Source organism: Ailuropoda melanoleuca, chromosome 6, assembly GCF_002007445.2.
Source record: "Ailuropoda melanoleuca isolate Jingjing chromosome 6, ASM200744v2, whole genome shotgun sequence".
In the NCBI taxonomy this organism is placed as follows: Eukaryota; Metazoa; Chordata; class Mammalia; order Carnivora; family Ursidae; genus Ailuropoda; species Ailuropoda melanoleuca.
The window spans coordinates 18,456,319-18,480,131 of NC_048223.1; the positions used below are offsets into that span (position 1 = coordinate 18,456,319).

Sequence of the window (23,813 nt, forward strand, 5' to 3'; positions counted from 1 at the left end):
CAGCCGTGTATTAAGTGCCTACCCTGTGCGCATCCTGCACTGCTTTCCCACCAGGCCTGGCAGAACTCTGGGAATCCCGGTGCCTCTGCCTTCGGCTGTAGTGCGCCGAGCACCACCCATCCCAGGCTTCTTGTAAGCCTGTCCTAACCCACACAAGTCCTGCCGGCCCCAATTCATGCACCAAAATCTCAAAATCAGTCCTGGCCTTTCCTCGTTCCCCTCAAAAAGCCACAGGCTTTTTCTGAGGACTTCTAGGGTCACTGCTGAAGGTCATGTTGAAAAGGGGAATGCAAGGAAGTCAGTAATAATGCAAGACCAAAGCACAAAATTTAAGTGTAAAAAGTCAAAAGGCAGGCTCTGGAAAGAAAGGCAAAATTACAGTGAACGTTTATCTGAGCACTTCCTATGTGCTAGGGACTCTGGTAAGGTTTTCATTCATTTAGTCTTCATAATGAACCCATAAGCTAGATACTATTATCATTTCCATTTTACAGATGTGAAAACTGAGGCACAGAAAGGTGAAGGGACTGAGGCCAGGTTATCTGACCTGGTGTGTCTGGCACCAAAGTCATGTTCATAACCACCACTTTCTGGGCAAGTCACTCAGGCTGGAAGCATTTCAAGTTTCTCCACCTATAAATTAGGGAGAACTCACATGGATCCACAGGGAGACATGGAGGAGGAGCTCTGTCACAGCGTCCTCGGTGGCACTGAGACATTGGAAGCCACCTGGACATGTGATCAGAGCTGCTGGGGCAGCTGGGTGCAGCCCAGAGGCGCTCGGTGGGAGGTGGAAGCCACAGACTCAGTGCACAGCACTGATGGGGGGAGATCTGCAAGCACCATGCGGAGCAAAGCAAGTAAGATGCAGAAAAGAGGCCCATAGCGTGACATCACTGGGAAAATGTGAGCTCTGGCACACTGACCAGTGCGTTCTTTGCGAGAACAGTTGAAGCTCCATGGACGAGCCATGCTGTGGGGAGGACAGGGTCCTGGGGGCAGGGGCAGGACTAGAAGTGAATGAATACGTAGATGAAATACAGAGAAATAAAGAGCCCCAGACTGAAGACTAGGGTTGACTCAGTCCTTCAAAGCTGCTATCAAAGAGGAGGTCGGGGAGGAAGAGGCCTTGCCCACTCAGCCTCGTGTGGCTTGACAGCTTCCAAGGCTCAGCCAGGCCCAGCTCTCCTTTGATCATACCGGCACCCGGCATAGGGTAACCGATTGCCAGGATCAAAGAGGCTCCCAACTGAGAAACTGCTTTGTAATCTCCTGGTCCAGGCCGTGGCCCCCAAACCTGGGTTCACATGGGATCCCCTAGAGAGCTTGCTAAAATGCAGATTTCTGGCCTCTGTCCTGCAGTGCCTGACTCAGTCGGTCAAGGGTGGGGCCCAAGAATTTGGTTTCTCCAGGTTTCCCGGGTGATGCTCATGCCGCTGGTCTTTATACCTAACAGGTTACACAGAGCCGCACTTCTCACATTTAAAGTGTGATCCCCCCAGGCATCTTGTTGAAATGCGCAGTCGGATGTAGTAGGCCTGGGGTTCGGCCCCAGATGCGACACCTCCATCAAGCTCCCAGCTGGTACCGGCACTGCCGGTCCACAGACCACAGCTTAGCAGAAGGGGCTCAAGCTCCCAGCTGGTACCGGCACTGCCGGCCCACAGACCACAGTTTAGCAGAAGGGGCTCTATCGCTGGTTCACCAGAGTAGGCACTTGTCAGATTCCCCCATATTGCTTGTTAAAAATGTAGGTTTTCAGGGGTGCCTGGGGGGCTCAGTCGGTTAAGCATCTGCCTTCGGCCCAGGTCATGATCCCAGGGTCCTGGGATCGAGCCCCACATTGGGCTCCCTGCTCCACAGGGAGCCTGCTTCCCTCTCTCCCTCTGCCTGTCGCTCCCCCTACTTGTGCTCTCTCTCTCTGTCAAATAAATAAAAATTTTTTTTAAAATGTAGATTTTCAGAATCTGCTGGAGAGTCCCCATAGTCCTGAGCCGGAGTGCAGTGATCTGAATTTGTAAAAGCTGATGTTAGTTCGGGGAACCACTGATTTGTACAGTGAGTGGAGAGGGAGTAGAGCTCTGGAAGCTTCCATGGAGGAGGCAGTACTGGGATTAGAAAATAGAAACGAGAGGCAGAGAAAAACACAGCCCCCTTCACAATCCAGAGTTCTGTACTTAAATATAAACGTCAGCTCAGCCGTACCTGGCTGGGCACTGCCTACTTGCATCAACATAGAACTGGCATTCCCATTCTGGCCCATGGCTCCCTGGTTTATATCCCCACAGCTGTGATTAACTCACACGCCCAAAGAACAGTGGAGCTGGGGCTGAATCCCAGCCCCAGCTCTTCCTGTGGGACCCTGTGTGATCGCTCAACCTCTCCACACCTCAGTTTCCTCCAAAATGTAGCTAAAATAACACCCTCGCGTGGGGTTGTAGGTTGAATGAGATAAAATGTGTGATGATTTCCTCCCTCGGTATGCAAGTACAAACAGAAGGTGTCCTTACCATATTCTTGAGTGTAGGGCCTGGAGTGAATTGAGAGATGGAGAAGTCAAAGCAGGCAGCTGTGGAGAGCACGTCACTGTCCTATCTCTGATCAAAGAGTTACTTTCTACCCCATGGGCTGCTAAGTCATCACAGACTCAGCGGCACATTGGAATTACCTGGTAAGTGTTAAAAACTACTCATACCGGGTCCCGCTCCCTCGGATTCTTACTTAGTTGGGCTGGGGAGAGGCCTGGGCCTCCCCAGGTCATTCTGATGTGCAGCCGGGGCTGAGGACCAGGGCTGCGAGGCACCAGGTCCACAGCCAGCAGGGAGACCCAGGAAGGGGTATCCTCTCCTCTGTTCCCTCCCTCCTGCCCAGAGGCCCCTTTAGCAGCAGCTTTGTTGTCAAGGAGAGGGTGGTGCTGCAGTCTACCTTCCGGTCAGGTGTGTTCCCGGCAGGCAGGCAGTCACCCCAGGATGCTGGCTCTGACACCAGGCTGCAAAAGAGAGAGAAGACAGCTGGCAGGCATCAGTAAGTCTGAGCCAGTGTGCATGGCCCCGGGGCGGGGCCGGTGAGGGGAGAGCAGACGGGGCAGGTTGGGGCAGTCACCTGGGGCTGGAGCTCAGCTTATCCACCCTCACAGCCTGGAAGGGAGAAAAGACAACCCAGTGTAGACGGTAGGAATGCTGGTTCTGGGCCCTGGCCAGCCGGGTCACGGAGGGAATACACACATACCAAGCTTTCGGCCCTCAAGCCCAAGGCTGAGAGCAGTGCTCCCCACTGCCCCCACCGGATCTGCACTCTGGATCTGTCACCCTTCAGTGGGCTTGTGGTATAGACAGGCTGAGTATAACTCTCTGAGATCGAATGTGCTCATGGGAGTCAATGCGGTAGAATCTTGCTTTGTGCCTTGGGTTAAGCTGGGGGATTAAATCAGAGGGGGTTAACTCCCGTCTTTTCTTTTTTAATTCTTAGGAAAACTGCTATTTTCCCTGAAAGTGTGGTCCTCAGACCTGCAGCACCAAAAATGCAGAATTTCAGGCCCCACTCAGACCTACTAGATAAAGTCTCTATTGTTCACAAATCTTTAGCTGATTTATATTCACATCAGAGTTTCAGACACTCTGATGACGCCAGAGGTTCACAGCCCTGCCTGCCCGTTAGAATCAACTGGAGAGTTTTACAGATCATCACGCCCAGGCTCCACCCCAGACCAACCCATCAAATACTGTTTGCTGGGACTGTCCTAAGTGCTTCTAATGTGCAGCCGCTCTTCGAGGTGAGAGGGAGACACTGGTGTTGCTGCAGGTGTCAGGGTTAGTGCTGTCTGCACAGGGAGTGAGGAGCTGGGACTGCCCAGGGAGGTGAGGGTGCAAGAGGAGGATGGGAAAGAGACTCATAAGCCATAACCCCTCTAGGGCTGGGTCTTCCTGATGACCTCCGGCAGCTGGTGTCCCCCGGGCCTGCTCATGTTGCCCTCCTAATGTCTTGCCACTAATAACCACTGCCCTCTGCTCAAGCTCTGGTCTAAAGGCCAGCAGCACCCGGATCACCTGAGTGTAGCCTCCGGGATCCAAATCTGCACTATGGACGGAGATGGTGGAGCATGACAGGTGGGCATTAACATCGGAGAGGCCTTGGGCAACCTCTTGGGTTCTGTTGCCTCATCTTTGGCTTACTGTCTGTTCTATGACCTGCTACCAACTGCTGATCCTCTCTGTAGGTCTGAATATCACACTCCTTGAGATAGAATGGCTGGAAGGTTCACCTGGCCATGATTTGGGGGAGACGATGCCTGTTAGGGGGACTACTGCCCCAGGATGCCTCATAGGCCCTGGTCAGTGTGCAGACCAGTGACTCCCTGTTAGTGCCCATCTTTAGTCCAGGGTCGGGAAGCCAGAATCACAGCAAAGCTGAGGATGCCTGGAGCACCTCAAAAGGAGGCTGGGAGGTTTCTGAGGACCCCATAAAGAGAAGGGGACTGTGTGCCCTTGTGTGATTTCTCTCCAACTCTTAGAATGATAGGCGGGCAGCATTAGCCTCAAGTCTAGGCTCCTGCCGGTCCCATACTTCTCTCTCATTTGTAGGAGCATTGTCCATCCCTCAAAGCTTCATTCCCAGGCTGTGTCCCGGGCCTCCTATCTCTGGGCCTGGCCTGGAAATTGGTATTCCCAAGATGAGCCCCACCAATTACAGACAAAATGGACTGAGCACTGGGATTTTCACAGAATGTGGGACACTGACTCTATGGCGCTACCCTCCCAATTATATAGCCCACCAGTCTATATACTCCTTGCGAGCAAGAGCAGTGTCTGCCATCATTCATTGGACAAATATTTATTTAGCAACAATGAAAGGTGAGAATGTGCACAAGACCCAGCCCTAAACCCAAGGAGCTTGGGGAGCACTGAGGGATGTAGATAAGCCCCCCGGTTGTTGCATCCGTGGGCTCCAGGAAGCGATATGGATGCTCATCTGAGAGGCGGACCTCTGCTGATGTGGTGGAAGCTGGAGGTCAGTAACCCCAAAACAGAAAAGCCAGCAGAAACCCTTCTACTCTGGCCAGGCACGGAAAGGGTGGGGGCGGTGTTTGTGGCCCAGCCAGGCCATCTGGCGCAAAGCTGTGACTCATCCTTCTCAGAATCATTGGTCAAATGCATTTTCTGAGTTCATAGGGGATCCTGGAGCTGCATGCAGAGAGGGTGTGCATCTGTGTGTAAACACAGACCCCGCACTCCTCTGATCTTGGAGTGTGAAGATACGAAGCTAACATTTATTCAGCAGCCCTCCTGGGCCAGGATGAGCCCTTTAATCCAAGAAGCATCCCTGGGCTATAGAAACATATCAGCCTGCCTGTGTTGGCTAATTAGGGGATGTAAATAGAGCCAGGATTCAAAGCCAAGTTGATTGGACCCGAAGCCCTTGGTCTCTCCTTCCCTGCTGCTGCCACTCAGAAAGATGGACAAATGAGGTCAGGATGAGCTCGTGAATGCATACTAAGTATGCATACTAAGAGTAAAGTATCCACCAGCTACACGGTTGAAGGACAAAGTATCCCCATTAGGAAATAAGATGTACATGCTTTTCTTCATGGATCCTCTTCACAACTGCCTGTCCCATTTGGGACCGCTTTGCAAAGTCCGAAAGCAGTTTCTAGACACTGCCTCACTGATCCCCCCAGCAAAGTCGTGGCACAGATAGAGCAGGAAGGATGGGCACCCCCACTTGACAGAAAGAATCTGAAATGTGGAGAGTGGAAGGGACTTGCCCAGGGCCCCTTGCAGGGCCCTCTCTTGCCCAGGCCCCTTTTGCTCACTTGTTTGTTTACCTACCTATCTTATTCCTTCAGAGGATTTAAAAATATGTCATAAAATAGAAAATTGCTAGGAATATAATGTTAATCAAGATAAGGGGAAATAAATTTGGAATACCTTCCCTTCCGTTCCTGGTATGCCCAAGCTCCTCTTCACCTCCAGGACTTAGCGAGGCTGTGACGTCTACTGGAAACACTGTTCCCCACCCACCCACCCCCTTACTTCAACTGCATCCTGCCCACCCTTCAGGTCCTGCCTTTCATATCACTGCCCTGCTCCCTGAGTGTCTCCTTGGAGCACTCGCTGTGGCTATTCAATAGTTATTTGGTTATCAGCTTCATAGGATATAAACTCCATGACATCAGAGACTATCTTAGTTTGGGTTCCTCCAAAGCAGACACTGAGATGAGGATTCATTTTGCAGACGATGCCAGGGAGCCCAGGTAAAGGACTGGGAATGTGGAGCAGAAAATAGAAGGCCAATGAATGTTGTGTTTTCGAGGCAGTTACCTCAGTGGGCAGCTAGGGCTCAGCCTCCTGGGGAACCTGGGAGGCGCTATGGAACACACCTCTCCATGTGTTTGACCTCCTTAGGGCCGGGGTTACTGGGTATTAAGACGTCAGCAACTTTTAGTCACTGGCTGAGGGCTGCTCTCAGGGGAGGGTGGGAGGTTCATTTTCTAGCTCTTCAGGTCAGCTGGGGGAGAGCATCTCCAGCAGGCAGAGAAAGCCCTCAGGCAGTTGCAAGGCAGGCTGTGGTGTACTGTAGGATATGGCTGAAGGGGACATGCGGGCCACCGCAGATTCCACTTCAAGGATCTTATCTATTTACTTCATCTTCAGTCCTCACAGACATCAGGTTGTCAGGAAATATCTGTTAAATGATGGAAAGAGGGAAAGTCAAGATCAAAGAGAAAATTAGAGTGAAGGTAGACAATCCTTAGAACCCGCTCTATGACTAAATACCCTAGTTCCTTACTCTGAGCTTCCCGGCAGCCAAATTGAAGAAGGAAACACTATAGATATCATGGTCCTTATTGGTCATGAGGAGAAAACATCAAGTCCTCAGAAGAAGAAAAGTGTCTTTTCCTAGCATTTATATCCGATGGGAATTTCCCTCTGAAGCTGTGTAGAGGTGACAGTCAGTGATAGAGGATACAACATGCTCAGCGGGTTCCCTCTATGATGAAAGTTGAGAGCATGACACCAAGCATGATTCCACAGAAGCAAATTTCTAAGGCAGCCAAGACACAGCTTTCTGAGGACCTTAACGAATGAGTGTAGACAGTCCTGAGCAGGTGAAGGAATCAATGGATTGCACAATCTTCAACTAACCCTCCATCATTGTCACTTTGATTTGGATACCAGGACCCAAGCCTCATGACCCTGAATCCAGAACATTCTTCTAACACTTTAGTCCAAGACGGCAGTATCTACACTGGGTAAGAGCGTTAGGTTTAGAGCCAGACTGACCAATCAGCTATCTGCTGTGTAACTTAAAGCAAGTCACTTAAGCTCTCTGGGTTCTAGTTTCCTCATCTCTAAAATGGGAATGTGTATCCATTATCTAGTGCTGCATACACAGCACCTCAAAATTTAGTGCCTTAAAAAACAGATAAATAGAGCTTCATGAAAATAAAAACTTTTGTGCTTCAAGAAAGTGAAAGTCAACCAAAGAATGGGAGAAAATATTTGCAAATCTAATAAGGGGTTTGTATCATAATACATAAAGAACCCTTCCAACCCACCCAACAAAAAGACACCTAATTTAAAAATAGGCAAAGATTTGAGTAGACATTGCTCCAAAGAAGACATAAAAATGGCCAAAAAGCGTATGAAAAGATGTTCAAGCCATTAGTCAGTAGGGAAAAACACAAATCAAAACCACAATGAGATACCATTTCACCACCCATTGGAATGGCTAAAATAAAAAAGGTGGACAATCACAAGTGCTGACAAGGATGTGAAGAAGTTGAAACCCGCACACGCTGCTGGTGGGATTGTAACACAGGACAGCTGCTTTGGAAAACAGCTGGGCAGCTCCTTAAGACGCTAAACAATTACCACTTAACTCAGCAACGCCAGGCCTAGCTGTACACCCAGGAGAATTGAAAACATATTTTGTTTGTTCCTAAAAACTTGTTTCAGAAGTTCATAAAAACCAGTACATGAATGTTCATAGCAGCATTGCTCAAAACGGCCCAACATGGAAACACTTAACTGTCCATCAACTGATGATCAAATAAACAAAATGTGATATATTCAAACAATGTAATATTATTTTCCAGTAAAAGGAGTGAAGTACTGACGAACGCTACAATATGGATGAACCTTGAGAACATTCTGCTAAGCGGAAGAAGCCAGTCACAAAAGGGCACATATTGTGATTCCATTAAAGTGTATAAAGTGTCCAGAGTAGTCTATAGAGACAGCAAGGAGATTAGTGTTTGTTTGGGGCTAGGGGGGTTGCCAGAGGCTGGGGGTAACTGCTAATGGGTAATGGGTTTCTTTTGGGGGTGATGAAAATATTCTGAAATTAGATATTGGTAATGGATGCACAAGCTTGTGAATACACTAGAAACCACTGAATTGTACACTTTTCTAAGGGTGGGTTTTATGATATATGCATTATATCTCAATAAAATTATTATTTCAAAATATTAGTGGCTTAAAACAATAACCATTTACCCACGATTCTATAATTAGGACTGGACTCAGCTGGGCATTTCTTCTGCCACCCTCACCTGGGGTCCCTCCTGTAGTTGCTATCATCCGGAGGCCAACTGGGATTGAGTGATCCAAGATGGCCTCACTCATGTATCTGGCAGCTGGTGCTGGTCCTCTGCTGGGGCACCTCAGCTTTTCTCCAAGTGGCCTCTCACCCTCTGTTAGAGTAGATAGGCTCCCTTACATTGCATTTTATGTCAGCAAGAGGAAGCTGCAAGGCTCTTTGGAACCTCATCTTGGGAGTCCCAGAATATCACTTCCAGTACATTCTATCGGTCAGAAAAAGTCATAAGACCAGCCAGATTCAGGGAGTGGAGAAATAGGTTGCACCTCTCAATAAAAGTGGCAAAGTCATGTTACAAAGGAGCATGCATATAAGAGTGGACAGAATTATGGTGACCATCTCTGCACACATGAAAATACCTACTCCAAAGGGCAGTTGGGAGGACTAGATGTGATAATGCATGTACTTAGCCCAGCACCCGGTGTGTAGGAACCCTCATTAAGTGGTGGCTACAGTGGATATTAATAAGACACTACAATATCTCATGGCCCGCCCTGATTCCTCAATCCCTGAGCTGAGGACAGATTGCAGACAGCAAAGCTGGAAAGGTCTAGACCTTTATAGTAAGTGAGTGAGTGAATCCCTCCTTCATGGGGAAATGAGGACCCAGGGAAGTGACAGACCTGTTCAAGGTCCCTTATTGCCCTTTGCTCACAGGGTATTCAGAGGAGCACGGCATCGGTCTTCTCCCAGTGCCCGTGGCCCATTCCCTCTGACACCTGGTCTCACACTCCTCCCTCCAGACCAGTATCCTGGCTCGGGCTGTAATCCTGTAATCGGGCTCCAAGCAGGAAGGGCTTAGCGGGAAAAGGAGCATGGAAGGCAAAGTGTTGCCTGGGATGAAGGAGCAGGAGACCCTGGAGTTAGGGGTAACTCAGATGTCACAAAATGACAGCCCACGGGTTGTATCCTGTCACAGATACACTGTTTGGCTGCAGTTGTGTGTGTTGTTTTTTTTTTTTTTTTAAGATTTTATTTTTAAGTAATCTCTATACCCAACACGGGACTTGGACCCACAACCCTGAGATCAAGAGTCATATGGTCTACCCACTGGGCCAGCCAGGAGCCCCTGACCACGGTTTTTTTTTTTTTTTTTTTTTTTTAATATTAGAGGAGTGACTGATATTTAGAAATGGAGAGATTTCCCATAAACAATTCAGGTTTATGGCTTTTTCTGAAAATCAGAACAATCTGGGAATCCTGAGCTGAATTTCCTGCTGGTAACACTGGCTGCTCCTGGGGGGGCCACGTGGTCTCTAGCTCACGGCAGCCCCCAGGGGCCAGGTCACTGTCCCCTGGCTGTCTGACAGTCTCTGCAGACATTTGAGTATGTGCTCACTCTGTACCGAACCAAGGAGCCCTTGCAAGGGGGAGCTGGCCTACATGAACTTTAAGGCCCCTTTTAAGCAATCTTGGTTGGTTGTATTTTAGAGTTTGTTTTGTTTGTTTGCTTGCTTTTTGGAGGCTTCCAGCAGCTTCTCTGAATCACTGCTTAAGCTCTCTCCCTAGCTCTGGCCTACCTACACCCCTGGCTCCCCAGCCTCCAGAGCTCTGTGAAATGGGTGGGAGGTGGGGCAGAAAGAGCAAGTACATTGTGAAGCAGACGGTAAGTTTGTAGTACTACCTGCCTTCCTCTCCCCATGCTCCACCTCCCTCCTCGTGCCCGCTCTCTCCTTAGGGACCTCGTGTCCCCGTGGTGACATCAGGGGACCAGGGTTCCCAAACACAGGGGATCAGGGCCCCACGGTCTGGACCATTTCTTCCTGTTCACTCAGGATCTCCCAAACCTTACCCATTCATATCAGTTAAGGGGTGAGTGGAGGCTTGCTATCACAAGCCTTACTCCCCCGAGGAGAATTCCTCCTATATTTTAATAAAACAAAATGGAAGCCGCCAAGCCACTTGGGTGAACAGGGGATGGGAGGCCTTTGTTCACAAAGGCTGCCTGGGTGCCTGAGAACATCTCACTGCCAGGCCGTGTTCTGCAGAGTCTGGGGCCAGTAGGGGATCTCTGTGCGTCCCAGTCGCTCCTATGCCTTTCTCTGCCTGCCATCCTCTGTGGTAGCCCACACTGTCATGCTGCACAATGCTAAGGGGCACCATTGTGTGGCGTTCTGTGAGCACGGCACTCCCTGGAGTTGGGCGGTACAACAGTCCCCGTGATGGGAATAAGGATTAAATGACAGAGCACGTGGGAAAATCCTACACATATCAGGCATCACCATTTTTAGAACACCTGACCAGTCTTCTATGATGATGCAAAGCAATGCAGAAAGGAGCCACCACACAGCACGAACCTGAGAAATAGCAAGTTTCCAGTCATTGAATGCTTGCTGGGGACAAGGCCCACAAGGCATCTCTTTGCTTATATGATCTTTTTTTTTTTTTTAAAGATTTATTTATTTTAGAGAGACAGAGAGAGTGGGAGAGAGTGAGCGGGGAGAGAGGCAGAAGGAGAGAATTTCAAGCAGACTCTCCGCTGAGCACAGCGCGGGGCTTGATCCCCGACCTACGAGGTCATGACCTGAGCCGAAACCAAGAGTCAGGTGCTCAATTGTCTGAGCCACCCAGGCACCTGTATGTAATCTTTACGAAGCCCTCTAAAGTAACTTTACTTCTTATCCTCATTTTATAGACAAACAAATTGAGGCCTAGAAGGGTATCCTGGCACATGGGAGGCTTGCAAGAAATAATAAAAACTAATATTTATTGAACTCTTACTGTGAGTAAGGCACTGGGATAAGTACTTCCCAAGTATTAACTCATTTGATCCTTCCAACACCCCCATTTTACAGATGAGAAAACTGAGGTTAAGCATATTACATGCTCAAAAAAGACTTACTGGAATCAAAAGGATTGCAAAAAATAAGAATTGATTATTATAGACATAACTGGGTCTGTGGATCTGGAAACTGTTGAAAGGAAGGATAGTTATCAGAGAGCCTATGTCACTTGCCCAAGCCACATAAGGACAGATTCAAGGTTGGAACTCAATGCCAAAGCTTGAGCTCTGTCCACGTGACATACAGACTCTTCCCAAGATGCCCTGAACTGAGAGTTTTTGAGCGGGGTGAGTGGAGTCGTGTTCGCCTGCGCTCAGGGTATCGCGTGTCACACTCTCCTCCACTCTGTGCTACTACCTGGGCCCCTGGGCGTGGAGAGGGCGCACCCCATCTGCCCATCCCCACAAGACAGTGCTACCCACAGGTGGATGACGCCCATCCCGGAGTGATGACCACGGACGCCCCATAAGCGCACACACGTAGCCGGTCCCGCTTCCTGCCGCTGGCGTGTGGAGGCGACACAGCCTACACCATCCACAGGCCCCTCCGCCTGGTTACTCCGCTCACCAGAAACAAAATAATCAATCCCTGGCTCCTCGGAAAAGCGTCGAATATGCCCCGAGACACAAGGCCTTGCCAAACATCTGCTTCTAATATTTAGCGCGGCGCTCCAGAGCCTGGCCGAGAGTGCCGGGCCTTCTGGCAAACCACAGCATTCACTCAGAGCCCATGCTTGTCCTCCTCTTGAAACTCCAGATTATTTCCACGGTGATTTTAGGCTCCCAGCAGTCCTGCGGTTGCCCCAGAGCTGTCTGTTCATGTCTTGGAGGCCGTGTGAACTTCCTTCTGTACAGCAGGTGACAGTCGAGTCTGAGCTGTTGCCAGGACACCCATCTCCACGGCTCGGGGTTGGGGGCATCTCCCTTGGCCTTGCAACAGCTCGCAGAGACCCACTTGGCCTTTTAAAGTCCTAGGAGCCTAGCCAAGTTTATCCCAGTCACGCTCCTTGTCCCCGTTCATCTCTTCCCCATCTTCTCTCAGTGTGAAGCAAGAGCACAGCTCTATCCACAAAACCCAGAAAATGCTGGAGCAAGACAGCCGGAGGGAGAGGAATCTTAACAAAATTCACTTTGAAATCCCTGCGCCCCTGGCTTCTCCTCTTGCTTTCCCCTCTCCTACCTGAAGAGGGCCCCGAGGAGTCAAGAACACAGAATTTCAAGGTGGGAGGAGCTTCGGTGATCAGCTTGTTAGTAATGGTCCATCTTCTAACAATGGGAGCAAATTCTTACCCAACACTTCCTCTGTGGCAGCCACTGTCTCTGGTGCTTTATGAAGGCCATTCATCACAGCAGCTCTGCGAAGTGGGTGCTGTTATTACCATCCCGAGGAAACCAGGGCACCAAGAAGCTAAGCAACTTGCCCAGGGTCCTTTGCACAGCTAGTAAGTGGCCTGAATCAACAGGCTAGACTGCTGCTCTAGAAGGTTCCCCGAAGCCAAAGAAAGGAAGTCAGTCGCCCTGGAGTCACCAGCTATTTAGCAGAGCAGAAAGCTCTCCTGTCTCCCGACTTTGAGGGATGTATGAGGACTGTGGTCCTAAAAAGCTAGAATTTCAGTGAAATCCCTTTTATTGGTGGAGGCCCTACTACGTGCCAGGCACTGTGCTAAACACTCGTTCTTACAAAGACTTTGAAAGGGGCGCTGCTGGCATTGCCATTGTGCAGATGAGGAAGACGCAACTTGCAAAGCAAAGATCGATATGTTTTACAAAGATAAGCATGCATACGATACACATGCTAATTACATTTTTTCCAGGATAGCTATAAAAGAGCCACTGTCTATGGAATGCCTCTAATTCTTCTTCAATTCTCACAACAGGCCCAAGGGGTAGATATTATCCAGTGTTCAGATGAGGAAACTAAGGCTTGCAAATATTGAGTATATTACCCAAGGGGTTAGGAAGAAGCAGGGGGAAGAGTCAAATCTAAATACGATTCTGAAGTCTAAGCTCTTTAACCACCCTTCTTCAAGGTCACACACACACACACACATTCACACACTCACACACTATACACTTGTGCTCTTTCCGGTGCTCCTATTCTATGGATTGGGGAAAAGAAAAGACCCGTCCCTCCAGAAGGCATGGCTGTGTTCTGCCCTCAGGTGACAGACTTCAGTCCCTATAAAACTGTAGCCACGAGAATGCCATATGCAGGCCTCTGTGTCGCCAAGCAACTCTCCTATCAGAGTTGGAAAACAGCCAGCCCCCAAGCCATTGCCCTAGTCATGTTTTCAGTTTGCTTTGTACGCACTGAATTCACTGAGGCATGGTTTCTTCTCACAGCCACCGGAGGCCCCAATCCTAGATCCCTGGATTTTCCTACTATCCCAATCTCAAGGAAAATAGAGAGGACACGAAGGAAATTTTGAATCGGTTTGTGAGCAGGTCTAGAGCAATTCTGAGTGCAGACTGGAAATTCTCCAAGTCAGGTGGGGTGGGGGAGCAAAGCTCCATCAGGGCTACGGGAGAGAGGAGGGAGAGTGCGGGAGGGGGTGTAGGGGTGAAATCCCTCAGCAGAGCCAGCACACACCCTGGGGCCTCCGTTATCTCCCGAAAACCTTATAGGAGGGGGTTCCACTTCGAATATGTTACATGAACAGCCCTGACAGCAGCCTATAAAGTACACATAAAATTCATGATTTCATTTGTTGTAGGGATGCTTCTAAGGACAGTCACCCATTTAGGGGCTTCTTTCTAAAGTTCATAGGAATTGCTCTTAAAAACTACTGCGAGATGTGAAAACTGATGAAGTGAGAATAAAGTCTGTATTTGAGCTAATAGTATTGGGACTGTGTCAAATTCCTGACTCTGCTCAAGGCGGATCGTTCTGTAATATATCATCACTGGGCAAAGCTGCGTGAAGATAACACAGGAACTCTTTGTACTATTTTTGCAACTTCTTGCAAGTCTTAAACTATTTCAAAATAAAAGTTATAAATTGTTTAAAAAAAAAGAGTACTAGAAAGAACATCACTTTCCCTAAAAATTCTAGTCAACAGCTTCTCTCATGGTGACAATCTGATACAGAATAAACCTCCCATTTTTCTTTGGCTACTAGGAAGCTCAAACTGAAAATTTATTCTGGAAACTCCAAGGCCCTTATGGCCTATATATTTATGTTTTTTTCTCTAGATGTTGGCTCTCTATTTTTTTTTAAAGATTTATTTATTCATTTGAGAGAGAGAGAGGAAGTGAATGCACTTGCGTGAGGAAGGGGCAGAGGGAGAGGGAGAGAATCCCAAGCAGACTCCCCCCGCTGAGCACAGAGCCTGATGTGGGGCTCCATCTCACGACCCTGAGATCATGACCTGGGCAGAAATCAGGAGTCGGACGCTCAATTGACTGAGCCACCGAGGCGCCCCTCGACTTTCCATTCTTCCTTATATCTCCCTTCTCCTGACTTTTCATCCTTACTTTTATCTCATTATTTTATTGTGCATATTCTTTGTGAATGGCTTCAAATCCTTTATGGAAAGAAATAGTACATTAATATATAACCTAATAAAATAATTGACAGCTAGTTTATGAGATGTTCACGTTTGGGATTTTTTTTTAAATCTAGGATTTCTGTTTCACTGTTACCTTAAAGCACTTACCTTGCATCACCCCTCCACCCCCTGGTGTAGGATTTTTGCCCAGAGTCACAGGCAGGTGTCCTGTACACTGAGAGTCTCAGCCTTGGTTAGGACTGTGCCAGGCACAGGGCGGCTCAGCTGAGGAGCAGCGTGGCCTTTCCCTCGGCTGGGCTGGGCCGGCCTGAGTCTCCTGGTCTGTCTGCAGGCAGTTCTACCATCACAATTGCCTTTAGGTGTTGGAAGTTTCCTAGAAAAAAGCGCCCTTTGTGAACAATTGTTGAGCCACACACTGCTCCGGGCATCCTGTTGTTATTATAATCCATTCCACTGTGGTCTCCCTCTGAACGCTCAGCAGGTGCAATGCAAAGCAAATAGGGAGCATTCTATTCATCTGCCAAGGAGGGAGGGAACCAGGCAGGCTCCTGGCAGAGGTGGTACCTCCCATTCCCACCCATCCAGCCACAAACCAGCAGAGGGGAAAGGGCAGGGTAGCTCTGCCACTCACCAGTACTGTGAGCTTTAATAAGTCTTGCCCACTCTCTGAGCCTCAGTTTCCTTATTCACAAAATGGAGGTAAGAGCCCAAACCAAAGACTTACTGCAGTGTAAACAAGCAGCAATATGTGTGGAGGACCTAGCACGGCATCCGGCATACTGTTGGCACTCACAAACGTGCAGTCCTTGCCCTTCTTCAAGAACAGTAATAATACTTAACCTTTATTATGTGCCAGGTGCTGTGCTAGATGATACGGATACAAAAATAAAGAAAACAGTGTTTCTGCCCTTACATGAATGACAGTGTGTGTTCATAGGACACCCACTATGTACCTGTTTAAGCCTTACACCAGCTCTATGAGGTTGGTGATGTCATTCATTCCCATTTTACAGGTTAGAACAGTGTTTGCTGGGAATAGTGGCAATACCTCTCAACTGCTACAAGAGAGGCACGGATTAAACACTGCTCCTGGGGTTTGAGGATTGGGAGACAGCAGACAGCATTACTGTGAGGGTGTGATGGGTTCTCTTTACGTGGAAATTTCAAGCAAACCCAGAGAGCTACTGCATTGGTGGGGGGGAGGGGAGCCATCAGATTAAAGCAGCCTCACCCAGGGCCTCGGGAGTGTGTTAGAGGATGTCCAATGCTCTTTTTGGTCTTCTCTTCCCATGGCTCCCTGGTTCTCCCCCCTGCAGGTGTCTGCAGCAGCACCCCGGGGACAGCCTGCCCACAGCCAGCGTCATCCTCTGTTTCCACGACGAGGCCTGGTCCACCCTCCTGAGGACCGTGCACAGCATCCTCGACACAGTGCCCAGGGCCTCCCTGAAGGAGATCATCTTGGTGGACGACCTCAGCCAGCAAGGTGGCTACGGGCTCCTCCTGGCTCCTCGGGTGGGCCTAGACCCTGGGGGTTCCGATGCAAACACTAGGGTTTGGAGCGTGTAGAGGCAAGGTTCCCAGAAGCATACCTCCAGAGGAGGATTCAGGTGCAGGTAACTCATTAGTGAAGAGCCCCAGGGGCACCCATAAGGAAGCGGGGGGGGGGGGGGGGGGGCGGGGAGAAGACATAGAAGGCAAAGCAGCCAAACAAGGCGAGGAGGTCCCAGCAAGGATCTCAAGAGTGTCACTCCCGTCTGATCCCAGTGGTATCTCTCCCAGTCCCAACATTCACACAGTCTAATAAGCTTCTTCCCAAGACACTCAAGAATCACAGCAGGGTGGTCATTCCTAAGCGCTCACTGCCTTCTAGACACGAGATGAAGCCCTTGACATGTGTTAGTCATTAAATCATTCTTGTTTAGCCTGAACCACTCATTTTCCAGATGAGGGAGCTGAGGCCTAGGGAAGAGAAATGATCAGGGCTGAGTCAGGCCAAGGGCAGCAGAATCAGGCCCAGGGCCCAGACTTGCAGCATCTGCTCAAATGTTTCCACTGACAGGAAACTCACTACTAGGGACCAGACCCTTGCATGGCTGAGTCGCTAAAAGAATGAGGGAGACAGAAGAAGGTTCTAGGTCAGTGGTTCTCAAGCTTGAATGTACATCAGAATCGTCTGGCAGGCTTGTTAAAACACTGATTGCTAGGATCTCCTCCAGAGTTTCTGGATCTGGTACTGGGCCCACGAATTTGCATTTCTAATAAGGTCTCAGGTGATAGGGATGACGCTGGTCCTTGGACGACACTTTGAGAACCACTGCTCTTCTTTGGCTGGGGCCTCAGGCTTTATTTCTGGCTAAACCAAATGGCCTGTGGAGGTCCCCTCTGGCCCTGTGGGGAGAACAGACTGCTCCAAGGGAAACTGAACACTTGCTGAGGTCCAAAAAACACCTTTCTAAGGGGAATGACAGAAGACAGGCTCGAGGAGCCACATGCCTCTGTGAGTTTTTCTGAAGGTCCTCATGTTGGGAATGTACCCAGCCCGGGCATGGCAGTGAATCGGACTAGCCGGAGTCCCCAGAAGTGTGTGGGGTTACTGAGGTACAGATGGCTGTGTATTAGGCAGGACGGTGAGCAGTTCCTGGCTGGGCTGGGTTGGCTGGTGGAAGTACCCGTGGACTCTGAACCCTTGGCTGCGCCAGAGTCCTCCCAAGAGCACATCTGTGGCTCCTCCCCCACTCGCTGAAGAACTGTGTTATGTCAGTGTCCCTTGGTAGCCTTCCCTTCTCCTTGTGTGTGTAGAAGCAGAGAAGCTGGGCCCCAGGGCAGTGAGGCCCTCCAATGTCCTCAGCATCTTCTTCTTTTTTTTAAATGCCCTCACCTTTTTTTTTTTTTAAAGATTTTATTTATTTATTTGAGAGAGAGAGACAGAGAAGACAAGAGCAGGGAGGAGGGGTAGAGGGAGAGGGAGAAGCAGACTCCCCACTGAGCAGGGATCCTGAAATGGGGCTCGATCCCAGGACCCTGAGATCATGACCTGAGAAGAGGTTTAACTGACTGAGCCACCCAGGCCCCCCCTGTCCACAACATCTTCTGCTTTCCACTTAGCCCTACTTGGAGTGTGGCTTTTGGCCTCATAATCCAACGAGGCTGCTCTCCCTCTGGATATCACATCACGTTCCAAGCAAGAAAGGGTGAAATGCAGACAGGCAGAGATCAGCCAAGTTGGTCCCTTAGAAAAAAATCAGTAGGGGTGCCTGGGTGGCTCAGTCGTTGGGCATCTGCCTTCCGCTCAGGGCGTGATCCCGGAGTCCTGGGATCGAGCCCCACATCAGGCTTCTCTGCTGGGAGCCTGCTTCTTCCTCTCCCACTCCCCCTGCTTGTGTTCCCTCTCTCGCTGGCTGTCTCTCTCTCTGTCAAATAAATAAATAAAATCTTAAAAGAAAAGAAAAGAAAAAAATCAGTAAAACAATAGATTTTCCAGAATCTTCTCACCTAGTATATTTCCACCAGAGTTAGATTAAAAAGCTATTACTGGGGTGCCTTCAGCCCAAGTCATGAGACCAGGGTCCTGGGATCAAGTCCCACATCAGGCTCCTTGCTCAGCAGGGAGTCTACTTCTCCCTCTGCCCCTCCCCCTGCTCGTTCTCTGTCTCTTGCTTTCTCTCTCTCAAATAGATACATTTTTTTTTTTAATTTGAAAAAGGCTATTACTAACAGCAGTGGAGTCTTGGTAGGTTAGTGCTTTTAGCTGTCCTGGGTTAAGTCAAGTTCTGCTAGTAGGAGGAGGGGAGAGTGAATGTTGGACAGGACAACTAGTAGTTCTCAGTACAGTGGAGTCACTGAGGGGCTGGTTCTCACACAGAAATTTAAATAGCTTTGCTAACAGAGGTCCTTCTCTAGGGAATGGACTTGGGACTAACAAGCTTAGCAGAAAAATAATTATAAAGTAATAAATCGGCATAATATTTTACCACCAACAAATTCAACATCTAATGACTGGGAATCCTTATGTCCATTGCTCAGGACAGTTTCCTCTGCAGAAAAGTCTCCCTGAGAAGCCACGTGCTACTAGAAGGCAGCTCTCCAGGGAGTGTGGGGCCTTCAGGTAAGGCTGCCTGAGCCTTCCCTAGCTCCCTGGAGACCTATGTGTATTCCCATCAAGACTGCCTCTGGGCTGGAGAACCAGGGAAATTCTTGCTCTTGGCACAGTTCTGTTCAACACAAGTGTACTGAGTGCCTACCATGGGCCAGCCCTGCGCTAGGGATCAGAGCAGTGGAAATGCATGAAGTATACTCCCTGCCCTTGAGATCTTAGTTCAGTGGACTAGGGGGTGCCCCAATTCCAAGACTTCAGGAAGGACACTACTTCTCCAGGAATGCATTATTCCGTCTGTCTCTACTGGCTTGTTCATCTTGATATATGCATGTGTGCGCGCGCACACACACACACACACACAAAGACAAACACAAACACACAGAGCTCTTCTTATCTTAAACACAAAACCTAATAAGCCTCTCTCTTCCTTTATCCCCTATATAATCATTGTTCCTAAGAGAACGTCTAGACTCTTGGTCTCAGTTTTTCATGTCCCACTTTCTCTTCCACCCACTGCGTTGCCCTTCCACCCCTACCACTACAATGAAACCACTTGGGCCAGCACCACCAATGATCTACCAGTGGCCACATTTAATGGACCTCTGTCTTTGACCTCCTTGACCACTGTCTTAGGTCAGATTTCTTAGAAGCGGAGCCTGAGATGGGATTCATGTGCTTGTGATTTTTAGGGGGTGTACTCTCAGAGGAAGCCTGTAGGAGAGTAGGGGAAGCAAGAGAGGCAAAGGAAGGTGCCGAGCCAAGATGAGGTTTCAGATGAAGTCCAGCCACAGCCTGATCCCATGGAGAGCTCTGCAGTGCAAACTGCATCTCAGAATCTGTCCTGCCTTGAGGCCAGGGCGTGGGCTTCGGTAGCCCTGCGCTGGTTGGTCATTGACCCTGGACACCTGGGCCAGGGGCGGCATTCTGCACGACTTTCTGGCACTCGCAGGACAGGCAGTTTTATATCCAAGGGCATGTCTCCAGAGAAGGGTGCAGACTAGTTAGCAGCAAACCCACAGCTGCTGGCTACGTGCCAACCAAACCAAACCTAAAAAGGGACCCTAGGGCATCTGAGTCAGGCACCAACAGTGCCTGCATAACCTCCCTGCTGCATTTAGAGAAGGTTAGACATTTCTCCCCTCTCCTGGTTTTAGGACCCCATCTCTCCTGGTTTTTACTGGAGAGAATACCGACCCACCCCAAACTACCGAAGCAACTTACATCTTAGCCACAACCTCAGTGTAATTGTCTGAGGCTCAGGACCCTGGTGCTCACCACAGCTCCCAAGAGAGAACCGCTGGCAATGATCCTAGTGATGGTTGCGGCATCTGTGACCCCACTGACCACAGCGCTGTCGATTCCAGGACAACTCAAGTCTTCTCTCAGCGAATACGTGGCCAGGCTGGAGGGGGTGAAGTTGCTCAGGAGCAACAGGAGGCTGGGGGCCATCAGGGCCCGGATGCTGGGGGCTACCAGGGCCACCGGGGACGTGCTGGTCTTCATGGATTCCCACTGCGAGTGCCACCCAGGCTGGCTGGAGCCCCTCCTCAGCAGAATCGCTGATGACAGGTAACTTCGCCCCGGGGGCCGGGGGAGCACGGTGGGACTGGGAGAAAGAGCCTACAGCTTCCGCCACTCACACAACATCTATCCACCATTGAACAAGTCCCCGAGGCGCCCCCATGAGAGAGCAACATGTTTCTTTTTTTCATATGTTTGAGTTTGAGCCTTTTCAAAAGCATAGGGAGGTAACATTGGAAGGGAAGTTAGAGGTCCTCTAGTCCATCTGCCTTGTTTTCTTAGTAAAATAACAGGGACCTGGAGAACAGCTGTTCTTAGGTTGCAAATACTCCTGGATAGGGTAACATCTTACCACGGTTATCACTCCCTTTGCTGAAAAGTCAGGAATTGTAGTCAGGATTATAATATAATCTGAGAAAAAGTCTTTATGTTTTGCTCATAGGTACTTACCCCTAAACGGAAGTCTTTAGACTCTGTGATTGCTAAACTTCCGTCCAGAAGCAGCATTGGTTTTCTGGATGAGGGGTCTCTAATGTGCTAATCACGGCCTCAGCAATGTGAAGTCAGAGAGAATTGCATTGCATACCCTTTAGCCCAACATTTAAAAATTTCTTTTTGACCATTTCTCTGTTCTTCCCCCCATCTTACTATCATTTGCTCCCCACTTCCTTGCTTTCCTCATACAGTTCCTAAATATGTCCTGTCAACCATTTTCCTTAATCTGAATATTCCACTAAGGAAAAGCAAACCTGGTGCTAGCCCACATTGGACCACCTCAGGCATACCCCTTGGGGTTTGTGGAGGCCTATCACACAGTGGGACTCAACAAATGATTGTTTCTGAAGATGGCCAGCCAGCTAGGGCTGATGCCAGAACCAAGCCTTATGACTTCTATTCTTGCTCTCCTGCCTATAGTAAATGTTCACTGTCTCCTTTGAAGTCGGGGTTGATAACAACTAAGAAAAGACCTTTCTGGATGAGGAGGTGGAGGAATTATCATATTCCACTAGATGAAGGAGGTTTCAGGCAACATGATGTCAATTGTTAATAGTCCAGCAATTCCTTTTCAATGAAGAACAATTGGAGCTCAAGTGAAACCAGGAAGGATTAGTTTTGCCCAGTACTGTGACACAGATTACTGCCCACTCCTGGCTATTATCTCAGAAGAAAAGAAGATGTGTATAAATCCAGGACCAGGACTAGGACAAGCAAACACACGAACGCTACAAACTCTGCCATCTTGGATTCTGCCCTCAACGTCACAATGACTGTGTTTCATTGCAGTGGGAGCTAAAGTTGGTCCAGCCTATTCCCCATCTAATTCCCATCCCTGTGTCACAGAGGGATGGATTTCAGAGGGACCTATAAGATCATCTAGTCTTACCTCACGATTTCACTGCTGAAAAAAACTGAGTTCTAGGGAGGTCAAGGAGACCCCTCGGGGTCACACTCAATAACTAGGCCATTTTCTATGCTGCTTTTATGCAGACGTTTAGGAACCCAGGAATTAATATCATTAAGCCTTATTTATGTATAACCCAAATAGACTGTTTTCATATAATTCTTCATTGACACCCCCGCCATGAGATGTCTCAGGCAAGTACTTCTGCTTTTGTTTCACAGAAAGCGATAGTGGGGTTCCACGGGGCGAAATGATCTGCGAGGGCACAAGGAGACTTTGCCACTGAGTCAGGTGTTCTAACTCTGGGTCTAATGTTCTTTTTGTTGTCTAGGAATTATTTTAAGAATTGGAGAATCTGATCAGAGAGTGACATTTACTCATCCCCCTCCCCACCCTGCTTGTGAGACATGTGTTAAAACATTGATTAGAATGAGCCCCTCATGTCTGCTTCTCACATTGGTGCCATTTTCACAGATCTGGAGATTTCTCACTCTAGGCTGAGAGAGGAAGACTTGGCAATACCTCAGTGTCCTCAGCTATAAATAAAATGGGGCTCCCTGAGAAACCTTCCACAGTTAAGAGGTGGGTCCATGAAATTTTCATTTCCTGGGCTCTTTTCTTCCTCTCTTTATCCAACTTTTCCCCTCCCCTTCTCTTTCCCTCTCATTCTCTCTCCCTCTCTCCCCTGTCCCTCCCTCCCCACTCCCCCCCCCACACAAATGGTCTCTGATCTTAGACCCCATTCTGGCTTGGCTTCCTCTTCATGTCCCCTCTCTTGTGTGGTTTAACCATCTTTTTGTCATCCCACGCCTCATTCACAGCTTCCTGTGAACGCTGTTTTCTTTGGGACCTAGTGTTTGGCTTGCAGGCCTTCGCAAGAGAGGGTTTGGAAAAAAGCTAGCTCTCTTGGGTCTGAGTTCTCATCTCTCTCCACTGTACACAGTGATGCTCTGAGGCCTGGGAGAGTGCCCTTTTTAAGGTTTGCTTTGCTCCCACAGCAATTTTGCTCAAGTGTTTCCACTGGGCACAGCTTCTAATAGCTGTTGCTCTTAAAGAGAGGAAAGGGGCCCCAGCCACCTCTGAGGCTCATGGCGAGAAACATTCTGTCCCCAGGTGAGGACCCATTGTGCAAAAGGCAGGAAAAGGTCTTTAAGACCTTTCATTAAAAAGGTGGAGTGGGACGATGAGTAAGAGTCTAATAAGCCATAAATCAACAATTGCAAAGTCATAACTTCCTCCAAACCCCGATCAGAGGGTTCAAGTCCTGGTTTCTAGCCCTGGTTCCCTGCCCCTGCCCACAGAATAGGTCTATAAAGAGCCTGGCAACTTTGTATGAATTGGTAAAAGGAGTCTCTTCTTCATTGCCCTTTACCTTCATTTTTCAGAACATGTGTCATAATACATTCATTTTTTAGAACAAGCTACTTTTTTTTTAAAGATTTTATTTATTTATTCGACAGAGATAGAGACAGCCAGTGAGAGAGGGAACACAAGCAGGGGGAGTGGGAGAGGAAGAAGCAGGCTCATAGCAGAGGAGCCTGATGTGGGGCTCGATCCCATAACGCCGGGATCACGCCCTGAGCTGAAGGCAGAAGCTTAACCGCTGTGCCACCCAGGCACCCTAGAACAAGCTACTTTAATGCTAACTGCCAGAAATTTTAGAATTAAGTATGCAAATTTACAACGTCTATGATATTTGAGGCAGTCTCTAAGTTTGGGCAGTGCACAACCCACATAACTGTACATAGCAGCCCCAGACAGAGTTGCTCAAAGAGCAGTTTTTAGAGCAGTGTTAGAGTTGCTGATTGGTAGTTGGTTTCCGTGTAAAGTAACAAAGATGAAGATTAAGGGTAGCTGTTATTCTGGCTGCCAGCTGTCAACTGCCTTGGGCTTACTGCCAGCTCT

General features: G+C 48.9%; 1 protein-coding gene across 3 annotated transcripts in view; it reads left to right on the top strand.

Moving 5' to 3' along the window:
* GALNT15 (polypeptide N-acetylgalactosaminyltransferase 15) overlaps window positions 1-23,813 on the top strand; it is a 48,078-nt gene that overhangs the window by 4,204 nt on the left and 20,061 nt on the right. For 2 of the 3 annotated variants that reach the window (XM_002915352.4, XM_019795436.2), the window contains exons 2-3: window positions 16,206-16,372; window positions 20,350-20,554. In XM_002915352.4, the coding sequence (XP_002915398.1) occupies window positions 16,206-16,372; window positions 20,350-20,554 (372 nt within the window). Of the gene's footprint in view, window positions 1-16,205; window positions 16,373-20,349; window positions 20,555-22,398; window positions 22,491-23,813 lie in introns of those variants that run through there. The other variant, XM_019795435.2, reaches the window with a different exon arrangement.